General features: G+C 40.0%; 1 protein-coding gene across 3 annotated transcripts in view; it reads left to right on the forward strand.

Annotated features, from left to right (window-relative positions):
- The window catches only part of nsmaf (neutral sphingomyelinase (N-SMase) activation associated factor), a 170,037-nt gene that overhangs the window by 109,247 nt on the left and 40,312 nt on the right, over window positions 1-20,478 (forward strand). For 2 of the 3 annotated variants that reach the window (XM_073041906.1, XM_073041910.1), the window contains 5 exons: window positions 7,830-7,938; window positions 8,709-8,767; window positions 10,038-10,105; window positions 17,835-17,899; window positions 20,321-20,444. In XM_073041906.1, coding sequence (XP_072898007.1) covers window positions 7,830-7,938; window positions 8,709-8,767; window positions 10,038-10,105; window positions 17,835-17,899; window positions 20,321-20,444 — 425 coding nt within the window. Of the gene's footprint in view, window positions 1-7,829; window positions 7,939-8,708; window positions 8,768-10,037; window positions 10,106-17,834; window positions 17,900-20,320; window positions 20,448-20,478 lie in introns of those variants that run through there. The other variant, XM_073041913.1, reaches the window with a different exon arrangement.

A 20,478-nucleotide genomic window follows, 5' to 3' on the forward strand; every position in this document is an offset into this window, starting at 1 on the left:
CTGAATTTAATAACAGTAGAATAGAAGCTGTCCTAAACCTTGCTGGTACCTGTTCTGAAGTTTTTCTATCTTTTGTCGAGTGAAACGGAGGAAAAGTAACTGAAATGGAAGAGGGCATTGATTATGTCCACTATTTTCCTGAGGCAGCAAGAAGTGTGGACAGTCAATGGAGGAGAGGCTGTATTGTTGTGATAGACTTGGCTGCATTGAAAATTCACTGCCATTAGTTATCAATCAATTTTATTCACCAAATATATTTTCATGTATTAACAATTTGCTGGGATGTGTTGGTCAGGGTGTAGCAAGCAGCACAAAAAAATCAATTATAAAGAGTAAAGAATTATATGAAAAATAAAGTATGTTCTTGGGCAAGCAGCAGCCAATCCAGGCTATGATATATGTGGATAGGATGCTTTCTATAGTGCGTCTGTAAAAAATTAGTGGAAGTTATGAGATAGGCAAATTTACTTCTGATGATTTAGAGGCAGTGTCATGCTTTCTTGATCCTAGTATGCACATGACTGGAGCAGGACAAGTTGTTCATTTTTACGCCTGGGAACCCAGTTGTACAACTCCCGATCATCTGCACCTCGGCATTGCTGATACGGACAGGAGCGTGTACACTGCCTCACTTCCTAAAGTCAGTGACCAGCTCTTTTGTTTTACTGACATTGAGGGAGAAGTAGTTATCTTGACACCATGCCACTAAGCTCTATCTCCTTCCTCTACTCCCTTTTGTCATTGCTTTTGCGATCTTGCAACATGTTGCTGATTGCAACATATAAGATTATTAAGGGATTGGATAAGATAGAGGCAGGAAATATGTTCCAGATGCTGGGAGAGTCCAGTACCAGAGGGCATGGTTTGAGAATAAGGGGTAGGTCATTTAGGACAGAGTTAAGGAAAAACTTCTTCTCCCAGAGAGTTGTGGGGGTCTGGAATGCACTGCCTCGGAAGGCAGTGGAGGCCAATTCTCTGGATGCTTTCAAGAAGGAGCTAGATAAGTTATCTTATGGATAGGGGAATCGAGGGATATGGGGACAAGGCAGGAACCGGGTATTGATAGTAGATGATCAGCCATGATCTCAGAATGGCGGTGCAGGCTCGAAGGGCCGAATGGTCTACTTCTGCACCTATTGTCTATTGTCTGTTGTCTATCTGGCCCACTATGATAGTGTCAAACGCAAACTTGTGAATGGAGTTAGAGCGGAATTTGGGCACAGAGTCATGAATGTGTAGGGAGTATAGTAAGGGCTGATGATGAAGACATTATACGCACTGCTGTTGAGGAATCAGGTTCTGATTCAAAATTTCAAGTTTATTGTTAATGGGCATACATACACAGGGTATAAGTACCTTGAAAATTAGCTCTTTGCAGTAGCACAGTACAATACAAGGGGAGGCAAACATAAGTTAACATACACTATTTATGTAAATTTAAGTTTACCTTGCACATACAAAATTAACATAGTAATGCTAGTATAAAATAGAGAGAGAAAAAAAAACACTTGTCCAAGATAGTGTTAAGGTTCTTCATATCAATTCAAAAACTGGATGGCAGTGAGGAAGAAGTTACTGTTGAGCCTTGAATTTTGGGTCTTCAGGCTCCTAAACGTTGTACCGAACAGCAGCCTGGATGGTGGAGATCCCTGATGATGGATCCACCTTCCTGAGATATCAACTCTTGTATATGTCCTTGAGCTGTACCCATGATGGAACTGGCTGAATCCACACTCTGTAGCCTCCTGCATTTTTTTTGGTGCTTCCATGCCAGCCCATGATGCAACCAGTTAGAATGTCTGCACATCCAAAGAAGTTTCAAGTTCAAGGTCGTTGTGATTCAACCATACACATGTATTCCCCCAAGCAAAGCAACGCTCCTCTGGACCAAGGTGCACACCACAGTACATATAACTCTCACACAACACATTACATAAAGTAATATTACCGCAAATAAATTAACAAATAAAATATCCTCCAGAGGATTGACATTTAGCATAAGTTGCATTTATGACACAAGTCAAAAAAAGTAAACAGTCTTATAAGTTTTTGGCTCTTCATAAGTGGGTGGTGTCAGGCAGTTCAGTAGTCTCACGAACTGGGGGAAGAAACTGTTTTCCATCCTAACAGTCCTTGTCCTAAAGCTACGGTACCTCCTGCTGATGGTAGGGGGTCATAGAGACTGTGGGAGGGAATCTTGACAAATCTAAGAACCCTGTGTACACAGCACTACTGATAAATACCTCAATTGGGTGGAAGAGAGACCCTGATGATCCTCTCAGCAATTCTTGCAATCCTAGCGGTCAGATGTCTTATAATTCCCATACCAGGCGGTGATGCATCTGGTCATTTGTTGGAATCTTCAATGACGTACCAAATCTCTGTAAGCTTCCTAGACGGTAAAGAAAAGATGCTGATGCACGTTCTTTATGGTTGCAGCTATGTGCTGGGCCCAAGATAGCTTCTCCAAGATGTTGACACCTAGGAACTTGAAGCTATTCACCCTTTCCACCTCAGACTTTTCAATGAGGACTGGAATTTGCCTTACTTCCCCTTCATAAAGTCCACAATCATTTCCTTGGCCTTGCTTACATTGATGTTGTTATGGTTGCATGGTTTTTGTTCTGACACAATTCAAACAGCTAAAACTATCCCACAGCTGCATACCATCTCATCACCATCTGTGATTCTGACAGCAATGTTTGGGTCTTTGGTGATGGATAATGGATGTTACTCCGCTCTTTCAGAAGGGAGGACGACAAAAGAGAGGGAATTATAGGCCAGTTAGCCTAACCTCAATGGCTGGGAAAGTGTAGGAGTTCATTATTAAGGATGAGGTTTTAGGGTACTTGGAGACTAATTATCAAATAAGTCAAAGTCAGCGTGGTTTCTGTAAAGAGAAATTTGCCTGACAAATCTGTTACGAGTTCAAGGAAGTAGTAACAAGCCGGGTGGACAAAGGAGAGGCAGTGCATGTCATTTACTTAGATTTTCAGAAGGCATTTGACTGCCAATTTTGATAAAGGTGACTCATTTGAGGCTGCTTAACAAGATGAAATCCGATGGTGTTATAGGAAGAATACTGGCTTGGGTAGAGGAATGGCTGACAGGCAGGAGGCAGCGAGTGGAAATAAAGAGGACCTTTTCTAGTTGGCTGCCAGTGACTAGCGGGGTTAGTATTCAGATCACTACTTTTCACATTGTTTGTCAGTGATTTAGATAAAGGAATTAAAGATTTTGTGGCAAAGTGTGCGGATGAAATGATGATAGGTGGAGGGGTAGGAGGTGCTGAGGAAGCAATGCAATTGCTGCGGGACTTAGACAGATTGGAAGAATAGGCAAAAAAGTGGCAGATGGAATACAGTGTTGGGGGAATGTGTGCTAATGCATTTTGGTAAGAGGAACAATAGTGCAGACTATTATCTAAATGGGAAGAAAATTCAAACATCAGAGGTGCAAAGGCATTTAGGAGTCTTTGTGCAAGACTCCCAGAAGGTTAATTCATAGGTTGATCTGTGGTAAAGGAGGCAAATGCAATGTTGGCATTTATTTCAAGGGGAATAGAATATAAAAGCAAGGAGATAATGCTGAGGCTTTATAAGACACTAGTCTGGCCGCACTTGAAGCATTGTCAATAGTTTTGGGCCCTATATCTCAGAAAAGATGTGTTGTCATTGGAGACAGTCCAGAAAAAGTTCACGGGGATGATTCCAGGAATGAAGGGGTTAACACATGAGGAGCGTTTACAGCTTTGGGCCTGTACTCACTGAAATTTAGAAGAATGTGTGGAGTTCTCATTGAAACCTACCAAACGTTGAAAGGACTAGGTAAGATGGATTTGGGGAGGGTGTTTCCTGTAGTGGGGGTATCCGGAACTAGAGGGCATAGCCTCAAAATTGAGAGGTGACCTTTTAGAACAGAAATACGGAGGAATTTTTAGCAAAAGAGTGGTGAAGCTGTAGAATGCCCTGCCACAGACTGCGGTGGAGGCCAAGTCCATGGGTCTTTGTAAAACTGAAGTTGGGGCATCAAGAGATATGGTGAGATAGCAGGTGTATGGGGTTGAGTGGGTTCCGGGATCATCCATGATCAAACAGCAGAGCGGACTCAGTGGGCTGAATGGCCTAATTCTGCTCCTCTGTCTTATGGTTTTATAATCATGGAGGAGGTCTTGTTGCCTATTCTTAGTGATGGCGATTTTTTTTGGTCAGGAAATCATGGATTCAGTTGTAGAAGGGGGTGCTGATTCCAGTTTATTACTTAATTTCTTCATAGCACTAGTTCTGATTCTTCATGCTTTCCTCCCTGCACCAAAAGTAGAATCATCTTCTAGGGTCTATATCAAATTCTGTTAATTGTCAAAGTCACAGCTTATTCTCCTTTTTTCTAAAATAGCTTATTCAGTCTTTCCTGTTGATTATAGTTTTAGGAGTTGTAGCTTTTTTTGTTTATACCTTCTGTGTCTCAAATCTTTCTTATAATATCGAGACCAGAGCCTTGGAAAATTCTGTAAGAGTACGTCTAAACCAGGTTCCTAAAAAATTACTTTGTTTCTTGTCATTTCCTTTAGCAATGAGGCCCAGTACTTGATTTAATATTCAGATTCAGATTCAGTTTATTGTCATTTAGAAACCACAAATGCAATGCAGTTAAAAAATGAGACAACGTTCTTCCAGAATATCACAAAAACACATGACAAAACAGACTACACCAGAAAATCCACATGACGTTTGGCAATCCCCGATCCAGAGTCCGGAGAGGCTGCTGCGTATTATTATCGCGCTACCATCTTAGTGTGTTCCCCAGAAAGGAGCTTCAATTCCACTAGACAAAACAAGACCAAAAGCTAAAGCTACAAGACCTGCACAAAACCGCATAGTTACAACATATAGTTACAAAAGTGCACACAATAGCATAATTGATAAAAAACTGACCACGGGCACAGTAAAAATAGTCCAAAGATGTTAAAAAGACTAAGCTCAAAAGAAATCACCACACAGTTTCCACAAGTTCTCAGGGTCCCGATAGACTCGTCATCCCACGCAGGCAGCAGAAGGGAATGCCCCCGCTATGGACTTCCACGGCACCGCCCGACTCAGCCTCGCAGACGCAGCACACAATGAAAGCTCCGTCAAACCCAGCCTCGCAGACACAGCACACACTGAAAGCGACCTGATCGCAGCGGACTCCAAGTCCGTCGAGCCTCCGACCATCCCCTCTGGCACAGCTCCGAGCACCATCCTCTGCCGAGCGTATTAAGACACACCCGCCAATGGCCATCGGCAACGCGACCCCAAGGACCATGGGCCTGTTCTTCCCAGCAGAGACCCGGACCTCACAGCAGCAGCAACGAAGAAGGTCTTCCTGGAGATTTCCAGATGTTCCTCCATGCTCCCACGTCCGTTTTTCATCCGATTATGATTGCGCAAGGCACCCCGCTTCACAAATCAGCTCTGGAGTGGCCGCTGCAAGCTGCGTCGCGCCGCCATCTTAGGCTAATTTCCACTGACTTTACTAACTAGCAGGAACACCTGTTGTTAGTCCACTTCTGAGACAATCTAAGTCATTGAAACATCTCTAATTACTACCCACTGGCCTTCAGTCTGTCCTGCTCTGAATTGACATGCGTTATAATGAAGTGCTGATTTAATTTTACAGTTTGTGTCAGTACTAAGTTTTAAAAAGCACAAGGAGCTGTGATCTGATGTTGAAACACATAGTCTTTCCAATACAATTATAATCATTTTGTAAAATATTAATTTTGCAGGTTCTGCTGTTGGAATGGTATCTTTTAAAATGCTATATCATGCTGAAACAAGAATATTTAATCGTATCCATTGAGAATTCTGCTGTCAGAACAGTAATTGGGAGATTTATTTATTTATTCCCCCCCCCCCCCCCCCTATATTATGTATTGAATTCAGCTACTGCTGCTAAGATAACAAGTCTCACAACACAAACCTGATTCTGATGCCGGAAATTGCATTTGTGTGTTGGCAGAGAAAAGTGCAGCAGGACAAATTTTGGATTGCCATAATAGAACCTAACAAAAAATTAGTTTGCAGCCTTTTTTGCTGTGAAGTCTTCAGTTCAATGCAGGTTACCCATCTGACTTGATTGTGCTGTGCCAAATTGTAACTCTGAGCATGTTTATACCTTTAACTCTGCTTTGAGGCCCTCCTTTGGTTGGGGTAGATGTGTCCCAGATGTCAGCGTGATACACAAGCCAGGGAAGTACTATATGGACAGCAAGCTGTTGTCTATGTAGCAGGGTCCCCCTCTCCATACAGCTGATGAATCCAAAAGAATGGCAGAGATCGATACAGTTTGGCACCAGCACGGGAGTTGTCAGTTGAACTCAACGCAGGACTGCCTTGGGGACTCCAGCTCTGGGTTTTTCTTCGGGGTTTACACCTGAAGCCTTCCCTATGAGTGGGTATAGCCACAAGGCAGCGGAGGATTGAGATCAGAGTTTTCCTTTTAGATGAGCTGCTGACCACAGCTGACGAGCCCCATCTGCCTGAAGCGACTGGTTTTATGGCGCCAGTAACCCAGCTTTAGCCCTTATCCTGTCAGTAGAAACAGTTCCGTTGGGCTTAGTAGCACATGAAGGCCAGGAGCTGGACTTGGTTGTCAGAGACTGTTTGAGATGCACACCATTTGGAGCATTTAATAGGTAATGGGAGTTTTATCTCCTCTACCACACCTGGCTATAACTCCTTAAGAAAACTAACTCTATTTACTTTAGTAATAATTAATGTTGAGTGCAGTCAATAATTGAATCAAGGAGTTTTAGTCCAAAGTAACACACGCAGAATGCTGGAGGTGCTCAACAGCTGAGGCAGCATCTATGGAAAAGAATAAAGAGTCGATATTTTGGGCCGAGACCCTTCGTAAGGAGTGGAATAGAAGAAGGAAGAAGCCAGAATAAGGAGGTTGGGGAGAGGATGGAGTACTAGCGGGCAGGTGATAGTTGAATCCAGGTGAAGGGGAAGGTGTTGAAGTGTAAGATTCCGTTAGTCTCGATAGACCATGGATTTGCGCCTTGGAAAGTTTCCAGGGCACAAGCCTGGGCAGGGTTTTTTTTTTATGGAAGACCAGCAGTTGCCCAAGCTGCAAGTCTCCCCTCTCCATGCCACCGATGTTGTCCAAGGGAAGGGCATTAGGACCCATACAGCTTGACACTGGTGTTGTCGCAGAGCAATGTGTGTTTAAGTACCTTCCTCGAGGACACACACGCAGCCTCAGCCAAGGCTTGAACTAGAGACCTTCAGATCACTAGACGAACGCATTAACCACTTGGCCATGCGCCAACACAAAGGGGAAGGTAAGTTGGTAGGAGAGAGAGTATGAAGTGAGAAGCATGGGAGAAAAGGAAGGAGAAGGGGCTGATAGGCAGGTGAAGAGAAGAGAAGGGATAAGAAGAGTACCAGAAGAGCAATGAAAAAGGAGAGGCGGGTGGGGGGGGGAGTATAAACTATTGGAAGCTGGAGAAATCTATTTTCATGCTATCAGATAGGAGGCTACCCGAACGGAATATGAAGTGTTGTTCCTGCAACCTTGAGAGTGACCTCATCGTGGCAGTAGAGGAGGCCAAGGGCCAACATGTCGGAATGGGGATCAGAATAAAACAGGTTAAAGGACTTTTGAAATAGGATATATTCATTATATTGAAATTGAAATTTAGGGTAGGATCAATAAGGGGGATATGGAACACTATTCTTCCTCAAGCTATTTTTAAGTTTAGTTTGTACAGTGTTCTAATAAAAGAAGAATGCTGTGTTTTCTCTTTGAATTCTGTACTACAGTATTCAATCTTTTGTATGCAGGTTCTCCCTGTGAAGATTCATTTGAAGATCTAACAGAGGAAAGTCAAAAGCTAGCATGGAGTAATATGAGTGAACTGTACATAGTGTACCAGCAAAAGATTCACAAAGAGTAAGTTGTACGAATTCATTCCTTGTGGTAATTATCAGTGCGATTTTGCTTTATTGATAGTGTAGTGTTGTAAATAAATGGATTATTTCTAGAGAGGTGATTATTTATGTGTATAGGAAGAGAAAAGGCCAGTTAGCCTTTTCTACATAGTCATTAATAAATTTTAATCATATCATACATATGTAGTTATCCCCAGGGAAGAAAAACTGAAAACTAATTAGTGATTTAAAAGTGCTTTCCAAACTTTTATGTTAGAATCTAGAAATCTATTTTTTTTCCTTTAAGACTCAGGTGCTCTTCCCTTTACGTATCGATTTTGCTTTCCAGAATTTTATCTCCTTCCTTTTTAAGGAATGTAATCAATTGGTATGGATGATTGTAACTTTTGTTGCTTATTAAAGCATGCATGATAGTAAATAGTTGGCCTATTTCAAAATTAAGTTATTTTACCACATTAAATTAATTCTATTGCTGTTGATTTCTATTATGAATTAGATAAATAGATGTTGTTGAAATAGGGCTACTGATTCCTAATGCAAAGTTTTGTCCCAATATGTTGGCAGTTCCTCTCTCCCCAGAGATGTTGGTCAACACTCAGTGTTTCTCTAGCAGATTTTTTTTATTTCCTTAAATTCTAGTATTAATGTTTTCTTGGATCTACAATTCACTAAGACCTATTTTTATCTCAGAAAGTTACAATATTCCTTCATGTTGTTATTGTGCCTTCTGAATGAGTTTGGACTTTATCTTGGACTTCTGTTTACAATCAGGGCAGTAACTGGAATCGCTGTTGCTGGCAATGGAACCTCAGTCTTCACAACTTCACAAGGTAGTTTACTTAACTCGTGAAATGTGATCTGTTGCGACAAGTTGTTCTGTTTTCAGCTTGGTACGAGGGTTCAAGCAAGATTTGAAACAAATAATCAGAAATACATGAACTTCCAGCTGGAATGCAGAAGTCAAATGATCTGGGCACTTGATGCCAGCATATTGAGCCCAGTGACAAAACACAGTCAACCCCTCAGTTTTTGGCCAGCTGCAATGAATATAAGCAGCCAATCTTAATTTCAAAACAGGCTGAGTAGTTTATTTATGCTGATCTTTTCTGTTTTAAGTTTGCCATCAGAGAAATAAAAAATTGATAACTCCATCTTGGGAGCTGCCAGAAACTTAGTTACAACTTATTGCTTATATTGAACAACAACATTGGCATCCAGGCCTTGGGCAGTCTGACCTACCGAAGGTAATGAAGATATGTGAGACTAGCACTGGGGGTGGAGGATATGAGCAGAGCAATAGGCTGGATTGTACAAGATACATCCCAAAGCACATACTTTTGGAAAATTATGTTTGGTAGCAACTATAAAAAAACAATGGTTAGACTACATTCAGAGCATTTATGGTAACCATGCTACATGAAGGATGTGCTACAGAGAATGTGCAGAAGTGATTTGCCAAGATTTTGTTTGCAATGGAGAGCTCTAGTTATAAGGAGGGATTAGATAGGCTGGACTTATTCTTACTGAAATGTAGGTGGCTGTGGGGATAGCTTACAGAGATTTATAATAACTATGAAGGGTGTGGATGGAATGGATTAGTCAGATTTTTTTTCCCAGAACAAAAGAGTTTAGAACTAGATGGTGCTGGCTTAAGTTGAAAGTAAAGTTTTAGGAGATCTGAGCAGTAAGCTCTTCCCACTCAGAAGGTGATGAATATCTAGAATTTTGGAGGTGGTTGATCAGATATAATTGCAATATACTGTATAAAGAGCATATAGACATGTACTTAGAGAGGAAAGGAGTGGAGTATATGGACCCAATGGAGGCAAATGGCATTAGCATAAATGGGCATCACAGCTGTTATCAACAGTTGGCTGAAAGAATCTGTTTCTGTACTGTATGATTTGATTCTGTATCTGCAATGATTTACAGTTGAGCAACTAATGATACTTCTGGAAAAAGTGAAAGATGTTTTTTAAATGCTGAATTAAATGTTCATGAATTGATGCATAATATTTTGCTTTCACAATGTATGTGCATTTTACAATGTCTGAAGAGTTTCTAATTCCATTTAATTTTTGTCTTTAATTTACAATACAGATTCAACACTAAAGATGTTTTCCAAAGAAACCAAATTGTTACAGCGAAGTATGTCCTTTTCAAATATGGTGAGGTCCACTTCTGTAATACAGTATCAATATTAGTCAAAGAATCTTGAACTTGTAGTGCTTCTGAGGTCAAACAAGAAAAACCCCTTCATCAATTTATTCCTCTTCATAGATGCTGCCTGACTTGCAGAGTTCCTCCAACATTTTGTGTGTCAAGCTGCAAATTTTATTTTTCCATTTTTTTTAATGTCTGTTTGCCTTTCATCAGTTTATCAGAAATCAATGCAATCAAAGTCAAAACTTGCCCATAAAAAGACTTGTTCATCTGGGATTGTGCAACCAGGTAGTCGTACTATGAACTCCATTGTTTTTGCCAGATCCAAGTACTTCACCAGATTTCTAACCATATTCTGAAAAACAGTGTGCTATCTTTTATAAACTGGCAATTTCTGTGCGTTCCAATCAGGCTTCCTTAATAAACTGATGAAGCTACAAGGAATCATTTCCCCTTTTCATTAATTAGACAGTTCTCATCTATTAAATCTAGCACCCAATATTTATGTGACAAGTTTCAAAGCTGCTTTGTATGTCATTCCACTTCACTAAGTTCTTCAACAAGGCCCACTCAAGCTGTGATTTGCACGGTACAACCCGATTTCTGTAGAGCTAATCAGCTTAGTGTTATTGAAAATACATGGAAATAATTGGCAATCTGCCCCCTCAAGAATGCTCCACTATTAAATATTATCATGGATAACATGCCATAAACCTTAACTCCTCTTCTGTGCCAGCTCTCTGTAACTCTAAATTTCCTGATCTTTCAAAGAATTATCATGTTCCTTCTTAAATATTCCAAATTATTTAGCTTCCACATCTGGACTTCAAAATTACATAGATTCACCATCTACTGTGAAAAGGGATTCCTGTGCACCTCTGCTTTTAAATGTTCAGTCCCTTATCTTGAAATTATGTTCCCTTGTTCAAGACTTACTTGCTTTTAATACTTAATTTTCAGGGTGCCTTTTGTTTCAGTAAAATCACCCTTTATGTGTCTCAGATATGTAGAATACAGATCCATCATCTTTAGCTACTCATACATCTTTCTTACCTGACAAACTAATGAATGTTGTTTGTCTCCAATGTTACTATACCCCCTCAAGTAAGAGGATCAAAACCATACACAGTATTCTATATGTGTCCTCACTAGCAACCTGTACTACATTATTGGAATCCCCTTCACTAATTTCCTCAACTACAAAGGATTCAAGGAGAAGGCAGGAGAATGGGGTTGTAAAATAAATCAGCCATGGTCAGAAGGCAGAGCAGATTTGATGGTCTGAATGGCCTAATTCTGCTGCTGAATTTTGTGGTTTTATAGTCTCAACCAAACACTGGAACAATCTCATTGTGTCTGATGTGATCATCTTTTTCTCTGCTAATTCACTGACGATTCATTTTTATCAGCAGTCACTTCTTCTGAAAAGTAGAAATTTGTTTACTTGCAAAAGCAAGCCAGTTTAGTGTAGTGATTGACAAAGATGGTTTTCAACAATCTAGGGCACTTGTAATGCGGAATCTGTCTTCAGTCCCTCCAAGTCTGTTTAGTGCTGATCCAGGAGATGGGAAATGTGTGCACTGGCATCTTAGAATACAAATCAGCAGAACTCTTTCAGTGCTTATGCATAGTGTAAATGTGAAAGTGGTTCACAATAAAGCACTCCAAGCTAAGTGGAATAGTTTGTAGACATTCACAATGTGACCACTACAACCAATACCAAATGTCTTTTTCCTTAAGTTAAACTTTTCAACCACAAATTTTTTAAGCTCAAATTTAGAGTACCAAAACTTATATTTGTCTGCATTAAGTTCAATATGCTATCGATTTGTTATTTTTTCCCTCAATTAGTTGGAGTAATTCACAGTGCAAGTCACATATATTGCCAGTGAATTTTACTTTTACCCCTCTTGTTGGGGGAAGGGGGATGCAGCAGAGCTGCTAACAGCTTGTTTTTTTGTTTGATGCACCTGAGCTAAGTGAGATAAAAGAACATTTCTTTAAGTCTGTCTGTGGTTCTTCACTAACTCTTTACTTACTGTGCTCAGTTCTGGTCACCTCACTACAGGAAGGATATAGAAACTATAGAAAGAGTGCAGAGGAGATTTACAGGGATGTTGCCTGGATTGGGGAGCATGCCTTATGAAAACAGGTCGAGTGAACTCGGCCTTTTCTCCTTGGAGCAACGGAGGATGAGAGGTGACCTGATAGAGGTGTACAAGATGATGAGAGGCATTGATCGTGTGGATAGAGGCTTTTTCCCAGGGCTGAAATGGTTGCCACAAGAGGTCACAGGTTTAAGGTGCTGGGGAGTAGGTACAGAAGAGATGTCAGGGGTAAGTTTTTTACTCAGTAGTGAGTGAGTGGAATGGTGATGGTGGTGGAGGCAGATGCGATAGGGTCTTTTAAAAGACTCCTGGATAGGCACATAGAGCTTAGAAAAATAGAGGGTTGTGGGTAACCCTAGGTAATTTCTAAGGTAAGGACATGTTCAACACAGCTTTGTAGGCCGAAGGGCCTGTATTGTGCTGTAGGTTTTCTGTGTTTCCAAATCTGTCAGTATCACACAGAATAGTAAGCAAGTAGTCCCTCACTTGCATGAACATGATCATCTTTTGTATTTTAGAAAACATATGAAACACTTGAAATCATACAGTTGGTTCTGCATCCTTCTATTTGTTTTCATTTGAAGGTGCTGAGTATTATCACTTTGGCCACACTGAGAGATTGAAGAGTGTTTTCCATACATTCATAAATTACATCTATTGTCAGCAATTGACGTGTTTTTTTTTTCAAAAACATTCTCTTTGAAGATCCTGGTTAGCAAACAAGTGATACATTTGTCATTGTAAAGATTACATTGCCTTACATCTACCACTGTTCTTACACTGCTGCTTAGCTTTGCATGTCATAACACCAAATATTACATTTGCCATTTTGAACAAAACGGTTCATTTTTCCATGGCATTGCAGAACCTCTCCTGAGATCCTGCCACATCTTACTGTGAATGGTAGTAGAAAATAAAGCAACTGACCAGGGGAGACTCCAAGAGTATTCTATCTTCAGCAATAGCGGGGCCCAGCACATGTGTGTTTGAAGAGTGTTGTATTCTTGTTCACTCGGAAATGTTGAATAGGTGGTGCATTCTCAGTTTCTTTCTAAGATGCTCATCACCACAGAAACCAATTTCCAGTCAATTTGATATCAAGAAGCAGCTGCAAACATTGGATATAGCAGAGGCCATGGGACCAAATAATTATCCCACCTTCAGTGCAGAGGACCCATTTAAAAATCTGTACCATAGAACTAGTTGTACCTCTTGCTAACCTGGCCCAGTGCAGGGTCAATTCTGGTATTCAACCAACAATGTAGGCAGTTGCTTAGCTAGCTCCTATTCACAAAAATGGGACAAGTGCTAGCTGGCCTAATTACTATCCAGTCGTCAACAAATTGATGGAAGCTGACATCAACACTGCTGTCGAGCTGTGCTTACACAGTAATAATCTACATACAGAAATTCCATTTGGATTTTGCCTGAACCACTGGACTCCTTTCCATTACAGAACCCATTACAAAGTTGATCTAAAGCATGGCTGCACCCAGGAAGTGAGATGAGAAAGATTGGTAATTGATCGTGTAAGGCAACAAGAAGTGACTTGGATCTGCTCCATTTTTCTAACTGGAGCAACAGGTCCACAGCAGGTTCCATCTCATTGGCTCTTCACTCAACCCTGGAACATCTGGACAGCAAAGATTCATATATAAGGATGTTCTTTACTAACTGCAGCTTGGCATTCAATGCCATCATCTGTTCAAAACTAATCAATAAGCTTCAACACCTTCTTATGCAAATGGATCCTCAATTTCCTCACTTGCAGACTCCAGTCAGTTTGGATTGACGACAGCACCTCCCTCACAATCTCCATCAGTACAGGTGCATCACAAGGCTGTGTGCTTAACTTAGACCCCTGCTTTACTTGCTTTACACTTCTGACTGTGTTGCTAAGCACAGCTCCAATGCCATATTCAAGTTTGCTTGCCAAACCAAAGGTGGAGAGGAATAAGCATATAGAAAGGAGGTTGAAAATATGGCTGAGTGGTACCACAACACAACCTCTTACTCAATGTGAGCAAGACCAAACAGCTGATTACTAACTTCAGAAGGAGAAAACCAGAGATCCATGAGCCAGTCCTCATCAGAGGTGGAGAGGGTCAGTAACTTTAAATTCCTCAGTGTTATCATTTTGAAGCACCTGTCCTGGGCCCCACACGTAAGTGCAATTACGAAGAAAGCATGATAGAGCCCCTACTTCCATAGGAGTTTACAAAGATTTGGCATGACATCTAAAACTTCGTCAAACTTCTATAGATGTGTGGCAGAGAGTATATTAACTGGCTTTATCATGGCCTGATATGGGAGCACCAATGCCCTTGAATGGAAAATCCTACAAAAAGTAGTGGATATGGCCCAGTCCATCACGGGTAAAGCCCTCCCCACCACTGAGCACATCTACACGGAGCATCGTCAAAGGAAAGCAGCATCCATCATCAGAGACCCCCCATCACCCAGGCCATACTCTCTTCCCATTGCAGCCATTAAGAAGGTGATGCAGGAACTAAAGGATTCACCCCACCTGGTTCAGGAACAGTTATTTCCCCTCAACCATCAGGTTCTTGAACCAAAGGGGATAGCTTTAGTCAATTTCAGTTGCCTTGTCATTGAAATGTTCCCACAACCTATGGACTTACTTTCAAGGATTCTTCATTTCATGTTCTAGATATTTATTGCTTATTTATTTATATTATTTCTTTTTTGGGATTTGCACAGGTTGTTGTCTTGTAGCCTGGTTGAATGCCCAAGTTGGTGTTGTCTTTCACTGGTTCTATTATGGTTATTATTCTATTATAGGCTTATTGAGTATGTCCTTAAGAAAATGGATGTCAGGGTTGTATATGGTGGCATATATGTACTTTGATAATAAATTTGCTTTGATCTTTGATGGGTGCATGGTAAAGCTGAAGCCAGTGGGCATCAAAGGGAAAAACACTTCAGTGGTTGTGTCATACGTTGTACAAAAGAAACTGGCTGGTTGTTGGAGATCAATCATCCCAACTCCAGAACTTTACTGTAGGAGTTCCTCTGGTCCAACCTAGCAATGGCATCATCAATCTTCCTTCCATCTTAAGCTTCAAAGTAAGAATTTAGGTTGATTGAGCAGTGTTCAGTTCCAAGTGAAGCAGTTTGTGCCTGCATGCAACAAGACATTCAGCCACGATTTCAGGTGATTAGTAACACTTGCGCCACAAAAGTGCTGGCTAATGACCATCTCCAACAGGACAGAATCCAACTTGATATTCAGTTGCATAACCATTGCTGGGCCACCATCCATCAACATTCTGAGAACACCATTGAGCAGGTTAGCTATTTGGATTAGCTACATTAAAATCCAGGGTTTCCAGGAAGATCATAGGCTGACTATTTCATGGTTTGTGATTCACCACCTGTCATCTCAAAGCCTTTACATTAATTGCAAGATACAAGTCTGGAACTTAATGCAGTATTTTCTACAAGACTGGATGGGTACAGTTCCAACAACCCTCCATTCAACACATTACAGGATAAAGCAGTGCACTCATTTGGCTTCCCGTTCATCACCCTTCATTAACTCCATTACCAGTACATAGTAGCTGCAGTGTTCAAAATGCACTGCTGTCACCTAAGGTACAACAATAGCACTTATCAAACTTGCAACCTCTCCCAGCAGGAAAGGCAAGGACAGTGGGCTTACAGGATGCTGCAGGTTACTCTCCTGACATGGAAATATTTAACTGTTTGCTGCTGTATTTAAATCCTGAAACTCACTGTCTCTCAGTACTCTAACAGTCAGTACCTTCATCATTTTAAAATGATGCTTCACTCCAACCTTCTCAAGGGATGAATAAGAACAGTATACTGCAAGCTTTGTTTCAAGGACATGGCCATTTGACATTATCAAGTTGTGCTTTATTGTGAAATACAGCAGGCATAAGGAGTTAAGTATAGGTCATCTCGCCATTTATGAAAATGTCATGTTATGGCATAAAGATGACACCGTCCTGTTTTTGAACAGGACATGTTATCCTAGTATGAAGCCAAGTTTTTTTTAAAGCAGACTGAGACACAACAGGAAGTAGTGTTCCACAGAATACAAACACATTCTTAACCTGATGTGTGACTAGTTTTGAACCTGTTCTCCACTCCCTCCGCACTAATCCTAACCACATCATCAAACCCACAGATAAGGAGGGGTGTTGTGTAGTCTGGTTTACTGACCTTTACCTTGCTGAGGCCCAGTAACAACCCTCAGACACACCCCCTCTTACCTACCTTCGAACAGAACCCCACAAAGGAACACCAGGCTAAAAGGATGCCCCTGTATTCTGAGTCTGTGTCCTTTGGTCTTAGACACTCTACCGTAGGAAACATCCTCCTCACATCCACTCTATCAAGGCCTTTCACCATTCGATAGGTTTCATGAGGTAACCCTTTACTCTTCTAAATTCCAGTGAATGCAGTCCCAGAGCCATCAAAAGCTCTTCATTTGACAAGCCATTCAAACTTGGAATCATTTTCGTGCACCTTCTTTGAACCCCCCTCCAGTTTCAGACAACTGCTCTGCTCGGAAGATCGCTATATGTGATTATTTTTACCCTCAGTCATTAGGCTCAATAATGAGTCAACTTATAGCCGGGGAATGGATGACCCTCCTCCTGTTATTAACTTCTATTTACCACACCCTGCTATCACGGACATCCTGTGCAATACTGTCATCATGTTTTATCTGAACAATGTGGATGTGTAGCCATTACTGTATAAAATTACGATAATTCTTAAACTTCCATCTTATCAATGTGAACTTGTAAATCTTATTTTTAAGGTAACTAATTTATATTCTATTTTCCCTTCTAATAGTTGTATATCTGTGCACTTATAATGCTTCTGTGGCACTAATTTCCTTGGGATCAATGAAGTATCTACCTATCTATCCTTTCTAAGGGGCCCAAAACTGCTCGCAACACTCCAAGTGAGGCCTCGCCAGTGCTATATAAAGTCTCACACATATTATCCTTCCTTTTATATTCTAGTTCTCTTGAAATGAATGCTAGCATTGTATTTGCCTTCCTCACCACAGACTCAACCTCCAAATTAACCTTTTGGGAAATCTGCACAAGGAGTCCCAAGTCGCATTGCGCCTCATTTTATTCTTTTGTATTTTCTATCCATTTAGAAACTAGTCAACCCTTTCATTTCTTCTACCAAAATGCATAAGCATACACTTCCTGACATTGTATGCCATCTGCCACAGATGTGGAGGAAAATCAGCTGAAAGAACTGGAAAATTGTTTTTCCAGCGTTGACAACAGTCAACGTTTCAGGTTGTGATGAGACATTTCAGTCTGATTTAGGGAAATGTATGGCTGTGAAGGCTCATGTTATCATGGTTACTTTACGTAAATTTATTAAATGAATATGTAAAACTGACAGCAATTTCCTTAAGGTTGTTCTGATCTTGTGCTGAAGTTGGTGGGTTTCTCTCTGGTGCAGCAGATAGTGATGGTAACCCAAGGGATACAGATGAAATCTTGATTTATGCTCTCTGTGCAAGGTTTCCACCAGTACAGTTGTGTCCACATATGTTAGCTCTGTTGGTCTGTGACTAGCCTGCTAAACTAATTCATCTATCTCTTATTAGGCCCTGTCAAGTTGTTTATTGCTGGGAGATACAACTGTGGTATGTTCATCTTGGGATAATAATGTGTAAGTATTGACTAACCAAATATTTGCTGTTGCAGAACAATATGTATTTTATTCTGGATTGATAAGGAATGAAAATGTCTTGGGGTAGAATTTGGTACTGTGTATCAAAGATAAGGTTACAGTCCTGAAGAGGGACAGTGGCATACTATTCAGGACTGAATCAATTCACCTCGGGTGAATATGAGGTGGCATATTAATGGGTGTTTAAATTGCCAAATATGTGAAGAACATAGGAATGTATGAAAAAGAAACAATGATGGGCTATTCGGTCTCTTGTACCTGCCCCAGCATTTAATAAGATGACTAATCTTGTGGCTCAGTAGCACTGTACTAACCCCTTTATTCAGTGATTTCTCTTAACATCAAAGGAAAAAGGTTTGAGGAGTAAATTATAGTGAAATAAAATATGGTTGAAAATTTCAGTTACTGTGAGTGACACTAAGAAAGAAACAGTGTAAAAGGCATAGAGTTTGAAGATTTAAAATGTGTAGAAATATTAATATACCTTTTTAGATTAATACGGATTGAAACAGTGCTGGATCCATTCACAGGGTACTTAAAGCAAGTGTTTCAGTTGGAGAGCTCAATAGAGATCATAATATGAGGTTTAATATTGATACTAAAAGTGACAAAAAGATTAATAGTGAAAATACGAGTGGTGAGAACCATTTTCAGTGGTCTAAGAAAAAATATTGTCAGGAGTAATTTATCTGGAGACAGAGATTGGCTTTCATAAACCTGTATCCATTGTCAGGGTGTTGTCATGTAGATACAGTTCAGATATACAGGATATCAATCACTTTCCCATTATGAGGAAAGAATGGTTTCAAGACTAGAGCTCTTTGAAATAATGATTAAAATACATTTTTAAAAATGAGTAAGTAAAATGTTGGCGATAAAATAAAACTCTGCAAGGGGAAATTTTAAAATTGCTAAGAGCAAAGAAAGAATGAAAAGATTAATGGGTATATTAAAAAATAACACAATTCCTTTATAAATATGTGAAAAGAATTAAAGCATTGAAAGTATGTAAAAGAATTGATTTTGGAGAAATTAATGGGGTTAAAAGAATGATAAATTGTCCACTCCTGATGTCCTGTTTACTTGGGTTTTGAAAGCAGTGACATTGGATGTACTTGCTGTCATGTTCCAGAATTTCAGAGATTGTAGAACAGTTGCCACATTTGTGAAGTAGCAAATTTAAACCCAGGTGAGAAAAGGAGTGAAAATGGAGAACAGTAAACCAGTTAGCCTAACATCAGTAGTAGGGAAATCTATTTTTAAGGCGATAGTCGCAGCACATGGAAAATAATTATTATTAAGCCAAGTCAATGTGGATTTATGAAAGAGAATCACCTTCAACAGTTTGAAGTTTCAACAATTATAAACTAGAATAGGCAAACCATTGATGTAGTGTACTTCAACTTTCAATAGGACCTTCAAGAGTTATTAAAGAAAATTAATACACAGGTCATAGAAAACTAACATGTAGGTTTCTGCAAGCAAATAGGAATGTGAGCTGTTTATCTATTATTATAGAGGGACTTCATGGGATCATATCTGGTGCACTGTAAACAGTTTTGGTCTCCTTACCTATAGAAGTATTTATTCTTGCTATCAAGAGAGTGCAGAAAAGATTCATTAGACAGGTTCTTTGGATGGTTTATCTCATATGTGATCAAGTAAGCAAGACATCTTCTTCAGAGTCAAAAAGATTGGGGTGACCTCTATGAAATGTACAAAATTCCACTGTAGTCTTGCACTCAAATCCTCTTACAGTACTGGCCTGCAGCACATCAACTTCTGTTCTGATATGGTTACCGCAGTATTTGCATGCCTGTTCATGTTAAGTTTCTGATCAGATGTAAACAATTGACTTAAAGTTAAACAATGGAGAGTGATGGTAAAAGATGTGGTTTTATTCTAACTGAAGAATTATATGCATTTGATCTTTTTGCAGGGTTTGTAGTTAGCACTGTAGCTATCCTTGCAATGGATATATGATGCTGTGTGAATGAAATATGATATTAAAATCTGGAACTAGAATTATTCTAAATTATTGAAGGGGTTTTAATTAAGGAGAAACTGTTTCTTCAGACAAGTGGGTTAGTAGCTAAGTGTGAAAAGTTTAAAATAATTAGCAAAATAGCTAGTAGGGAAATGAGAATAAATGTTTTAATGAAAAGGGTGCAAATTTTATCGGAACTTATTAAAAGGCAGTGTAGTTTAACTTTTGAAAAGCTTGGATTAATTTAGAGACACTAACATGTCACAACATAAACTTTATTCTGGGGGAAAGTGTGGTGTGAAATTAAATTGACCACCTCTTGTACCTTAAAATTCTGCAATTAACCTACATTTAGTAAGACCATCAAAAAAGCAGTGCTGATAATCTGATACTTTCTCTGTTTCCCTCATTAGATATTTTTATTCAGTAGCTTATGGACGACGACAAGATACTTTGATGGGTCATGATGATGCTGTTAGCAAAGTCTGCTGGTTCAGTGATAACTTATACACTTCTTCTTGGGATTCCACAGTCAAGGTTAGTGCTGCTGTTAGTAAGAGCAGTGTTTTGC

The sequence above is a fragment of the Hemitrygon akajei genome, chromosome 1, assembly GCF_048418815.1.
Source record: "Hemitrygon akajei chromosome 1, sHemAka1.3, whole genome shotgun sequence".
Classification (NCBI taxonomy): Eukaryota; Metazoa; Chordata; class Chondrichthyes; order Myliobatiformes; family Dasyatidae; genus Hemitrygon; species Hemitrygon akajei.